Source organism: Octopus bimaculoides, chromosome 8 (genome assembly GCF_001194135.2).
Source record: "Octopus bimaculoides isolate UCB-OBI-ISO-001 chromosome 8, ASM119413v2, whole genome shotgun sequence".
Lineage (NCBI taxonomy): Eukaryota > Metazoa > Mollusca > Cephalopoda > Octopoda > Octopodidae > Octopus > Octopus bimaculoides.
The window spans coordinates 42,680,210-42,692,709 of record NC_068988.1 but is presented as its reverse complement, the minus strand read 5'-3'; the positions used below and the strand labels follow the sequence as shown (position 1 = coordinate 42,692,709).

At 40.1% G+C, this 12,500-nt stretch overlaps 1 protein-coding gene across 1 annotated transcript in view; it reads right to left on the bottom strand.

Moving 5' to 3' along the window:
* Positions 1-12,500, bottom strand: part of LOC106881246 (guanine nucleotide exchange factor C9orf72) — a 35,939-nt gene that overhangs the window by 1,829 nt on the left and 21,610 nt on the right. Inside the window, exons 4-8 of the mRNA XM_052970075.1 lie at positions 10,340-10,468; positions 7,671-7,793; positions 4,511-4,707; positions 2,968-3,028; positions 1-113 (exon numbers count right to left, since the gene is read on the bottom strand). The exon at positions 1-113 is cut by the window's left edge and continues 12 nt beyond it. Coding sequence (XP_052826035.1) covers positions 1-113; positions 2,968-3,028; positions 4,511-4,707; positions 7,671-7,793; positions 10,340-10,468 — 623 coding nt within the window. The remainder of the gene's footprint in view (positions 114-2,967; positions 3,029-4,510; positions 4,708-7,670; positions 7,794-10,339; positions 10,469-12,500) is intronic.

The following is a 12,500-nucleotide window of genomic DNA, read 5'->3' as shown; positions in this document are numbered from 1 at the left end:
ACATATTTGATAAGACATAGAGCTTTTCTCTGTAATAACCAGAGAAAGTTGTTAATATGTGATTCCCACACACCACACAGGTTTCCTGAAGAGATTCTGGGCAGCTGTAGAAGCTGAAACAGGCAACAAAGATCTTGTAAACAACAATAGTAATTTCGTATATCGGTTTCAAAATTTGGCACAAGGCCAGCATTTTCGGGGGAGGAAGTAAGTCGATTACACCGACCCCAATGCTCTATTGATACTTATTTTATTGACCCTAAAAGGATGAAAGGCAAAGTTGACCTCGGCGGAATTGAACTCAGAACGTCGTGATGAATGAAATACTGCTAAGCATTTTACCTGGTGTGCTAATGATTCTGCCAACTTGCAACCTTAATGGTTAGTACAAGATTACAAGCATATATGATAGAGTGTTTTGATGACCATTGAATCTCTAGTCTTTATTTTATGGAGCATGAAGAGAAGGAAAAATAAAGTAAATTCTAAAAATATGATCTCAAATTATAGAGAAACACAAGTCAATACTACATAATATTTATTTAATGTTTTAGCATTTAAATTGACCATATCTGACTTAAATATTCTACTTGCTTCATGTTAAAACTGGTTAGATGTGGCCTATCACACCTACATTACAACATAATTCTAAAATTAACAGTTACCTCTTTAAAATCTCAAAGCTACAAGATAACACGTGGTTAATTGAAAACAATGTGAATAAATTACTTTTGACAGAATAACATGAATGTTAAAGGGTTAATGCCAGTGTGCCACAATTTCTGTAACCATTTGTGTACATAAAACAAATAAAAATAATAAAAACAGTGACAACAATAACAGGATTAAAGGTAAAGATGTTTACTTATTTGGAAAACTCTGAAAGCAATGTTAACACTAGATTCATTTTCTGAGAGATTAAAGAAGGTACACCAGATAAAGCTGTACATACCATACACAGAGCCTTGCTTGTCATACTTGATAACAAGTATTTTGTGTCTAGATTATCAGTCATTGCTTGATCATAGTACATATCCTGATCTGAGAATATGTCAACTTTTCTGACCTATCAGATCAGTTTCTCTAAGGAAGTTACAATTTATCTCTGTAGGGGATAAGTGCACTATAAAATTAGTTAAATCTGACTATCAAATAGCCCAACTAAATCAATTCAATCATCATCGTTGTCGTTTAGCGTCCGCTTTCCATGCTAGCATGGGTTGGACGATTTGACTGAGGACTGGTGGACCAGGAGGCGACACCAGGCTCTAATCTGATTTGGCAGAGTTTCTACAGCTGGATGCCCTTCCTAACGCCAACCACTCCGAGAGTGTAGTGGGTGCTTTTACGTGCCACCGGCACGAGGGCCAGTCAGGCGGTACTGGCGACGGCCACGCTCGAAATAGTGTATTTTACATGCCACCTGCACAGGAGCCAGTCCATCGGCACTGGCAACGATCTCGCTCAAATGTCTTACTGGCCGAATGTATCATAGTAAGCACATGAAAGCAGGAATGTAAGCAAACAAAGATTCAGATCAATTCAAATATGTTTGGGACATATTTGACCTGTAAAAAGTCTGTTTTCACTGTGGTTTATCATTGAAAAATTTTCTCTTTATGCAATAGGCATTAAAAACACAAATTACCTAAAAGGAGAATTTTTCTCAACAGGAAACTGCATTGAAAACAGTCTATAAAATACAGGTCAAATTAGTTCCAAACATATTTGAACTGATTTAAATGCCAGCTGATCCAATCAATGTTAACAGCCTGCTCGTAAAAGTAACGTGTAAGTGGCTGAGAACTCCACAAACATGCATACCCTTAATGTAGTTCTCAGGGCAATTCAGTGACACAGAATGTGACAAAACTGGCCCTTTGAATGACAAGTACTACTCATTCTTGCCAGCTGAGTGGACTGGAGCAACGTGAAATAAAGGGTCTTACTCAAGGGCACTGCTGGATATCGAACTCACAACCTTATGATCACAAGCTGAATTCCCTAAACACTAAGTCATGAACCTTCACCAAAAGGTCTTTCCCAAGTCATATAGACTCATAGGGCTGGAAATGCTAAGTTAAATCTTACCAAACGAGTAAACATCCCATGTCACCAACTCTGGGATATATCTTTCTCTAACCACCAAATATTAATGAAGCATTGCTTAATTGATATTTAACTAATCATGTATTATATCGTGTCATTAATCTATCCACCTCAACTCTGTAAACCATAGATTAAATCTCATCTTCAAACTACCCACCATAGTTCCATAAACTATGACCTAAATCTTATCATAAAACTCCCTACCATAACTCAATCAACCATAGGCTAAATGTTAGCATTAAACACCCAGGTCAGCTCAGTCAACCAGTAAGCTAAAATGAAACAGCTCATTCCTGCTCTATCGTTGTTGGCACTCCGTTGCTTACGACGTCAAGGGTTCCAGTTGATCCGATCAACAGAACAGCCTGCTCGTGAAATTAACGTGCAAGTGGCTGAGCACTCCACAGACACGTGTACCCTTAACGTAGTTCTCAGGGATATTCAGCGTGACACAGTGTGACAAGGCTGACCCTTTGAATTACAGGCACAACAGAAACAGGAAGTAAGAGTGAGAGAAAGTTGTGGTGAAAGAGTACAGCAGGGTTCGCCATCATCCCCTGCCGGAGCCTCGTGGAGCTTTAGGTGTTTTCGCTCAATAAACACCCACAACACCCGATCTGGGAATCGAAACCGCGAGTCCGCTGCCCTAACCACTGGGCCATTACGCCTCCCCTGCTCTATCACTCATGAGTTAAACCTTTCCATTAATCAACCCACCGCTTCCATTCAAAGAAATTTATTAAATCTATCAATCTTCAATCAAATTCACCAATCTACTCATGGTTTAATCTCATGACTAAACAAGCCCCACCTCACTACATAAAGCTAGGATTGAACGTTACCATTAAAGTTACTCACCTCTTTCCGGAGCGTTTTCACAAATGATTCGACACAGTCTGTGACATTAACAAAATTTTTACTGCAACACAAAACAATTATCAATGTTATAATGGCAGTGGTGGTGATGATGATGATGATGATGTGGACTGGACTGGGAAATGATAGTGGTGGAAGCTTAACCAGTGGTATAATTAGTGAGTCTATGAAATTTACCCCTCATGTACAATAATCTCCCGAAGACAATTACCCCTGAGGACAACAGATGATTTAAAACTTAATACATTGGAGACGGGGTAATTAACCAAGGGGGATAATTTCCTAGGGGGTTGTCATCGGGGGAACTGTCCTATTGGGGGGTAATCGACTTGATACAATAATTAGTAGCTAAGAAACAAGTTGGTTATAAAGATGTCAATGATAATAGTAGTGATGACAACTTCCAACTTTTGTTGTGAGACATGGAGTAGAAGTAAGGTGAGTGATGATACATATTGCCGAGACCATGGAGTATGAGTAAGGTGACTGACAGTATATGGCAGTGTGATATAGAATACAAGGTAAGTAATGGTACGTAGTTGTAAAACATGGAATATGAGTAATGTAAGTGATGGTACATATTAGTGTGCCATGGAATGTAAGGTGACTGATGGTATACGGTGCTGAGAGATGGAATATGAGTAAAGGTGAGTGATGGCACAAGGTGGTGAGATAAGGAATGAGAAAGGGGAGTAATGGTAAATGGTGATGAGACATGGAATGTGTGTAACGTGAGTGATAGTACATAGTAGTAAGACATGGAACATGAGTAAAGATATATGGTGGTGTGACATGGTGTATGAATAAGGTGAGTGATGATACATGGTGGTGAGACATGGATTGTGCGCAAGGAATATCATACTAAATGGTAGTGAGACAGTGGCAACAAATAATGATTTGTAAAATAATAAAAGCCTCGAATTTGCATGAGGTGGCGAAACTGTCAATTAAATGGACCCCAAAAGTTGACTCGCACTATATTCTATTGGCCCCAAAATATGGACAACAAAGTTGACATAGGTGCTAGTTGAAACTCAGAACATCATTGTTGTAGTTGGCACTCCGTCGCTTACGACATAGAGGGTTCCAGTTGATCGGATCAACAAAACAGCCTGCTCGTGAAATTAGCATGCAAGTGGCTGAGCACTCCACAGACACGTGTACCCTTAACGTAGTTCTCGGGGATATTCAGCGTGACACAGTGTGACAAGGCTGACCCTTTGAATTACAGGCACAACAGAAACTGGAAGAAAGAGTGAGAGAAAGTCGTGGTTAAAGAGTACAGCAGGGTTCGCCACCATCCCCTGCCAGAGCCTCATGGAGCTTTAGGTGTTTTTGCTCAATAAACACTCACAACACCCGGTTTGGGAATCGAAACCGCGATCCTATGACCGTGAGTTCACTGCCCTAACCACTGGGCCATTGCGCCTCCGCTCAGAACATCATAAGACATAACTAAACACTGATGACAACAACAGCAATGATGATGATGATGATAGTAACTGAAACAGAAAGACTTACTCACCGTTTCATGTAGGATTCATAGTTATCATCATAATGCAGACAAATAAGTTCGTTCTTCAGCATCTCTTGCCGATAGGTCTCGTGACTGGAATGATCAGGGGTCTGCAAGACTCTCTGTAGATTCAGGTCTATGACAGAACTTGGGTATTTACTGGTCAACATATCTTTCATCAGGTGAGAGATCTTGCTACCTGGTTCCTGAAATAAAAAAATATCAACAAATAAGATGAGTGACATTCAAATTCTTCATCTTTTAAACATGGTGACTTCCTTTTAGTGTTTTATAGGTCAAACTTGACTTTAATAATAATAATAATAATAATAATAATCCTTTCTATTAAAGGCACAAGGCCTAAAATTTTGGGGGGAGGGGACTAGTCGATTACTAGTCGATTGGTGGTGGTGGTGGTGGTGGTGGTCGTGGTGGCAGTAGGAGGAGGAGGAGAGTAATTACAGTAATAAACAAATAAAATCAGATTTGCACAATGATTGATCTACCATGTCCATTTCATATAAAAATTGTGAAGAAAACAAATGAAAAGTTGAAAAACTACAATCCTTCCAAATTTGAGACTATGAGGATTTGAAATTGTAATGGTCGTACCTGTGACAAATGGTGCATTAGGAATTGTGAGTGATGAAGTAGACAAATGGATAAAGGAGATTGAAACAGAATGTCCTGTTGAGGCTCTTAGGAACAGGAAAGATTAACAGAAAGGTTCAGAGCAATTTGAGGGCTTATTGAAATCATATGGATATCTAAGGTTACAAGTGTAAAAATTAACATTTCCTTCTCCAAGCCTAGATTCGAAACCGAATGTAAGAATTCTTGGTCGTCCAAACCACCATGATCAACAGGCATGAAAAAAGTTTTCTTTGTCCTGTCAAAAGGTGATTGATCATCTCCTTTGACCTACGACCTCAGCTATGTCAGGTGAAGTTCAAATGGACAGGAACTGACCTATTTAGGTACAAACTTTGCTGCAGTATGTCTGTCCTTCTAGCTGCTACGATTATTATAAATACATGAAGGAGTCATACCCAATGACTGGTGTAGCAGCACCATAGTCAACTGCTACAATGGTAAAGGTGATGCATTAGATACAAATAATTACAGAGGTATTGAGTTGTTGGATCAGGTAATGAAAGTCACGGAGAGAGTCATAGCCCAACTAATTAGGGAGAGAGTCAGTCTAGACGAGATGCAGTTTGGGTTTGTGCCAGGGAAAAATCACCACTGATGCTATATTTCTGGTAAGACAGTTGCAGGAGTAATCCCTAGCCAAAGATAAACCTCTGTACCTAGCTTTCGTTGACATGGAGAAAGCCTTTGACAGGGTCCCCCAATCCCTTATCTGGTGGTCAATGAGGAAACTAGGGATAGATGAATGGTTAGTGAGAGCTGTACAGGCCATGTACAGGGATGCTGTCAGTAAGGTGAGGGTTGTCAACAAGTACAGTGATGAATTCTGGGTAGGAGTAGGGGTCCACCAAGGATCAGTCCTCAGCCCCCTCTTATTCATCATATTCCTCCAGGCAATAACAGAGGAATTCAAGACAGGATGCCCCTGGGAGCTTCTCTATGCTGATGACCTTGCTCTAATAGCTGAGACACTATCAGAACTAGAGAAGAAGTTTCAGGTGTGGAAGCAAGGTCTAGAATCAAAGAGTCAACCTAGCAAAAACCAAAATCTTAATACATTCAGGTAGATGGCCCTGCTCGATCTATAGAAAAGGTGTAGGTAGAAACTCCATAAGATGTACCCAGTGTAAGCTATGGACATATAAGAGGTGCAGCAATATCACAGGAAGGCTAACTGGGAAGATAGCTTTTGTGTGTAGCAAATGCTCAGGTGCAATAAACACTGGAAATGTGCAGAAAACTGCTTCCATCACATTCAAGGGGGAAAAACTACAAGTAGTTGATAGCTTCTGTTACCTAGGTGACCAAGTTAGTAGCGAGGGTGGATGCTCTGAAAGTGTAGCTGCTAGAATAAGAATAGCCTGGGCAAAATTCAGAGAGCTCCTACCTCTGCTGGTGACAAAGGCCTCTTGCTCAGAGTAAAAGGTAGACTGTATGACGCATGTGTGCAAACAACCATGCTACATGGCTGTGAAACATGGACTGTGACTACTGAGGACATGCGTAAGCTTGCAAGGAATGAAGCTAGTATGTCCCGCTGGATGTGTAATGTCAGTGTGCATACATGACAGAGTGTAAGCACCCTGAGAGAAAAGTTGGATTTAAGAAGCATCAGATGTGGTGTGCAAGAGAGACGACTGAGCTGGTATGGTCATGGGTTGCAAATGGATGAGGACAGCTGTGTGGAAAAGTGTCACACCCTAACAGTGGAGGGAACCTGTGGAAGAGGTAGACTCAGGAAGGCATGGGATGAGGTGGTGAAGCATAACCTTCCAGCATTGGGCCTCACAGAGGCAACGACAAGTGACCGAGACCTTTGGAGATATGTTGTGCTTGAGAAGACCCGGCAAGCCAAGTGAGACCATAACCCGTGGCCTATGCCAATGCAGCCAAATAGTTAATGGAAGACATACAGCAGGAACGGGGAATGCTTATTTGAAGTCATTGCTGAATTTACTGCATTACATTAGAAAACTAAACCTTTATTAAACATATGGAAATAACTATATTTATTATGAAAATAAATTTAGTATATAATGAATTTATTGTAAACAGTGCTCAGATGCACTAAAACTCATCAGAAAAAGTAACTAAAAGTGTGTGAACAGTACATAGAATATGCACAGGTAGTGAACTGTGAATAATTTTTAAAAAAACAGTGTGGGGATATCAGGTGTACCATCAGCAAATTTCAGGAAGCACAGAAGTTTTGAAGAATGTAGTATCTCAACTGCTAACAACTGATGTGGATATTTTATTCCATGCTTCAGCAATTCTGAATGTGAAAAAAATGTTTCTGAAAGTCATGAGTGTTGTGTTGTTTTTTTGATTTTGTAAGCATGTCCATGAGTGTTAGATGTATGGAATTCAAAAAGGTACCCAAGGTTGTTGTAGACAAGATGGTGGATAGATATTAAAGTAAGAATTTAAAATCTAATCTGATCTTAGAGTTATTTATTAAACAAAGAAAATCGTGAGAGAAAAAATTCATAAACAAAACAATAAACAAATAACTTACAGCAACAATACCTTGAAGGTAAAGATCATGATGATATGGCCACATCTTGCCTGTCTGGTCCAAGACACGTCGTGAACATAATCTCTCTTCTGGTGTGTTAAATAACGCCAGTGTGTTAATAACCTTTCACAGAGGGAAAATGAGAATCAAAATCAGGATTGTTATTTTCACATTTGTTTTAGTTTATTTTAACTCTTTGCCTGTCCAAAGCATTTTCATAAGTTTGTCTCAAACATCCATGCTTGTGTTCAGACTTTTAGTTAACCCTTGTTTCATAAGTTCTGAGTAGCTTTCCTTTCTCAAGTCCCCAAGGTATTCTGGCAGTTGCAAAAAATTGGAAATGCATATTTATATATGATGAATGTATGCTGGGGAAATATATTCTGTGTATCACATGTAATATACAGGACAGGCACATCATCATTCAGCATCTGCCTTCCATGCTGGCATGGATTGGATGGTTTGACAGGAGCCAGCCAGGCGGGAGTCAGCCAGGCAGAAACCTGCACCAGATTTCTGTGTCAGTTTTGACAGTGTTTTTACAGCTAGATGCCCTTCCTAGCACCAACCACCCAGCAGAGTGGACCGAGTGCTTTTTACATGGCACAAGCACAGGCAAGGTCAGTTTTGGCAAGGTTTTTACAGCTAGATGCCCTTCTAAATGCCAACTATTTTACAATGTGGACTGGATTCAGGTTAAAATGAAAAAACATGAGCAAGGTAGTATACGTCCTTGTATATTGAATAAATATGTTGCTCCAAAAATTATCAAACATTTTTTCATTTGGTTATTTTATATGAGATGATGTGGAGGTGCAATGGCCCAGTGGTTAGAGTAGCAGACTCGCAGTCGGAGGATCGCGGTTTCAACTCCCAGACCAGGCGTTGTGTGTGTTTATTGAGCGAAAACACCTAAAGCTCCACAAGGCTCTGGTGGGGCGGGGGTGGGGTACCCCTGTTGTACTCTTGGGTCAGGATTAAGGTTAGGGTTACAAACACTTTGAAATTACACAGATTGACAATTCAGAAGGCCAAGATGTATTTGTGCCTCATTATGTCTCCACAAGAAATGCTGTTCGTCATGAACTTCTGCAGTGCATCATACCTGTATAGTATTTTGGGAGTGGTGAATATAACTTTCTCATTTTCTTGTTATTTTGGCATTTTTATTTACTTCATCCTCTATCAACTTTCAATAGGTAACTTTTTCATTACTAAGAACTTAAGTACTCTTGTAACAACAACAACAAAAATAATAATAAACCTTTCTACTAGAGGCACAAGACCTAAAATTTGGGAGGAGGGGGTGTTAGTCAATTACAGAGACCCAGTGTTTAACTGGTACTTATTTCATCGACCCCGAAAGGATGAAAGGGAAAGTCAACCTCCGCAGAATTTGAACTCAGATCATAGAGATAGACGAAATGCCACTAAGCATTTTGCCCAGCATGCCTTAATAATAACTACAAATTAAGCTCACTGCTATAATAATAATAACAACAAAGATAATAATAACAGCTTCCAAGGCAATTAACATGGGAGCAGTGAATTGCCAGAATCACTAGAGCATCAGACAAAATGACTTGTTATATTTGCTTTGGCTATTTACATTCTGAGTTCAACTTTGTCTTTCATCTTTGTGGGGGATCAATAAAATAAAGCACCAGCCAAGTACTGAAGTTAATATCAACTACCTGCTCCCTTCAAGCTAGCTGGCCTTGTGTCTAAATTAGAAACAATTTTATTTTATTATTAGATTGACTTTGCTTTCCATCCTTTCGGGGTCAATAAATTAAGTACCAGTGAAGTACTGGGGAGGGGGCAACATAATTGAGTAGCCCTCTCTCCCAATATTTCAGACTTTGTGCATATAGTAAGGAAGGATTATTATATTAATTATTGCATTCATGATCTTTTTGAAAAATAGATAGAAGAGACCTTGATTGGACAGACCTGTGACCAAAGGCGTTCCAGCCATAACCATTCTAGGTTTTTTCCTATGAGCAGGAACCCTGGGATAAAATATCCAACATGTCATTTTCTAAGATGACAGAATGTGACTTGAGGGAAATTTGGTTGTTAATTCGAACAACTGGAGAAAACAGAAACTTTCACACAAGTTAACAAGGGACCTTATTAACTTGTCTAAGAATGTGGCAATCAGTGGTATAATTGTTGAAATTAACCCTAGTATTTTGGTGAAATATACAGAGCTGCCATAGCAAAACACATTACTAGAGAGCATTTGTAGCAAAAAACACATTACTAGATGGACAGCACTGTTGTAGCAACAATGTTGCCAGAGAGACAAGGCTGTTGTAGCAACCACATAGCAATCTCAGAGGGCTTACAAAGATCATAGACACTACCCACCAACCCCACACTAAGTTATAATAATCTAAAAAAGACAAAGTTACCATAGCAATAACTTCACCATGGCAACACACCTTCTGTATTACACTAAGAATAACCAGTTGTAATTATGGCAACCATAAAGAAGAGACTGAGATGACGCGGTGATGTCAAAATAAGAAACTACAAATTGTAAGGGGGGGGGGGAGTTATCCTTTCACCCCCTACTCTAGCCCCGAAAAACAACAACAACAAATAAAATAACTTGTGTTAAATACCAAATAAAGACATTAAAACAATTAGTGCTAATTACTTACGAGATTAACTTGCTTGATATGTTTACCAATGACGACGCTGCGGCCGAAGGTCATGAGGTGCGATGATATCATTGTCCGGAGGAAGTCCTCTTCGATGCTGTGAGATGGGCAGAGGATACTGTCATCAACCTGGTGGAAGAGGACAGAATGAACACAATAAATCATGATCACAATAACCACCACCAAATTTACCAATTCCTTACTCAGATCATTACCACCATCCCGATGGAATCTGAATGATTGTCTGAAAATACAAGGAATGCTCTACAGGCTTGTCTGATCATTCTATTTGCAGAGACATGAAACTAATAGCAGTGCACATTTAAATCATCATCATCGATTAACGTCTGTTTTACATGCTGGCATGGGTTAGACAGTTTGACCTCAGCTGGTAAGGCCTGGGGCTGCAAAAGGCTCCATTATCTGCTCGGGCATGGTTTCTACAGCTGGATATTCTTTCTAATGCCAACCACTCTACAGAATGTACTGAACGTTTTTTATGTGGTACCAGCATGGGTGCATGTGTATATTAAATGAGATAAAGTGCCTTGCAGTTAACCCAGCAAAAACCAAAGTCTTAGTAAGTAGGAAGGCTGACAAATCACAAACCCCTTCAGGTAGGTGGCCCTGTTTGATCTGTAGAAAAGGTGTTGGTAGAAACTTCATTCATCATCATTTAACATCCGTTTTCCATGCTGGCATGGGTTGGATGGTTTGACCAGAGCTGGCAAACTGGAGAGCTGTATCAGACTCCAGTCTGATTTGACATGGTTTCTATGGTTGGATGCCCTTCCTAACGCCAGCCACTTTACGGAGTGTGTCGGGTGCTTTTACATGGCACCACACAAGCATTTTTACGTAGCGCCACATGGTACTTTTACGAAGTGCCACATCGACTCTTTTATGTGACACCACACAGGCACTATAACATGGCACTGCACAAGCACTTTAATGCGGCACCACAAGTGCTTTTCATCACCAGAGGGACCACTCTTAACACTTCTGCTGCAGAGTATAGGTCTTGAGTACAGCAAGGTGCCAGGCATCTCGGTCCCTTATCATCTCACCTGAAAGGTCCAGCATCCTGAGGTCGTTCTTCAGTACTTCATCCTATGTCTTCCTAGGTCTCCAACTTCCACCTGTTCCATCTACTTTGAGAGATTGGCACTTCTTTATGGAGATGTCAGCATCCATCCGCATCACATGACCAAACAAGCGCAGCCTTCTATCTTGCACATAACAACTAATTCTTCTTATGCCTCTCAAAACACTAGCACTCTGTTGGACGTGTACCAGCCTCATTCTTTTCTAACCTTGCATTCAGGGCCCATATCTCATTATTGTTATTTTTATCATTAAGGTGACAGGCTGGCAAAATTGTTAACACACCAAATAAAATTCTAAGTGATGGTTCATCCATCTTTATGCTCTGAGTTCAAATTCTGCCAAAGTCAATTTTGCTTTTCATCTTTTCAGGGTTGATAAAATAAGCACCGATTTAGTAGTGGGATCAATGTAACCGATTTACCCGTCCCATTAACTTGCTGGCCTTGTGCCAAAATTTGAAAATATCATCATCATCATTAAGGCAGAGAGCTGGCAGAATCATTGGGAAAAAACGGTTTGCAGAATTTCTTGTGCCAAAATTTGAAATTGTCATCATTAAGGTGGTGAGCTTAATGCATGTCAGACAAAATATTTGGCAGTATTTTGTCCATCAGTACATTCTGAGTTCACATTCCACCAGGGTTGACTTTGCCTTTCATCCTTTCAGGTTCGATGAAATAAGTACCAGTTACATACTAGGGTCAATATAATCGACTAGCCCCCACCCCAAAATTTCTGGCCTTGTGCCTTTAGTAGAAAGGATTATTATTATCATCATTATTAAGGTGATGAGCTGGCAGGATCATTAGCACACTGGGTGAAATGCTTAACAGTGTTTCATCTGTCTTAACAGTCTGAGTTCAAACTCTGTCCAAGTCGACTGCCTTTCATCATCAATGAAATAAGTACCAGTTACGTACTAGGGGTCAAGTTAATCAGCTATCCCCCTCTCCTAAATTTCAGGCCTTGTGCCTATACTCTCTTTTACTTGTTTCAGTCATTTGACTGTAGCCATGCCGGAGCACCACCTTTTGGTCGAGCATATCGACCCCAG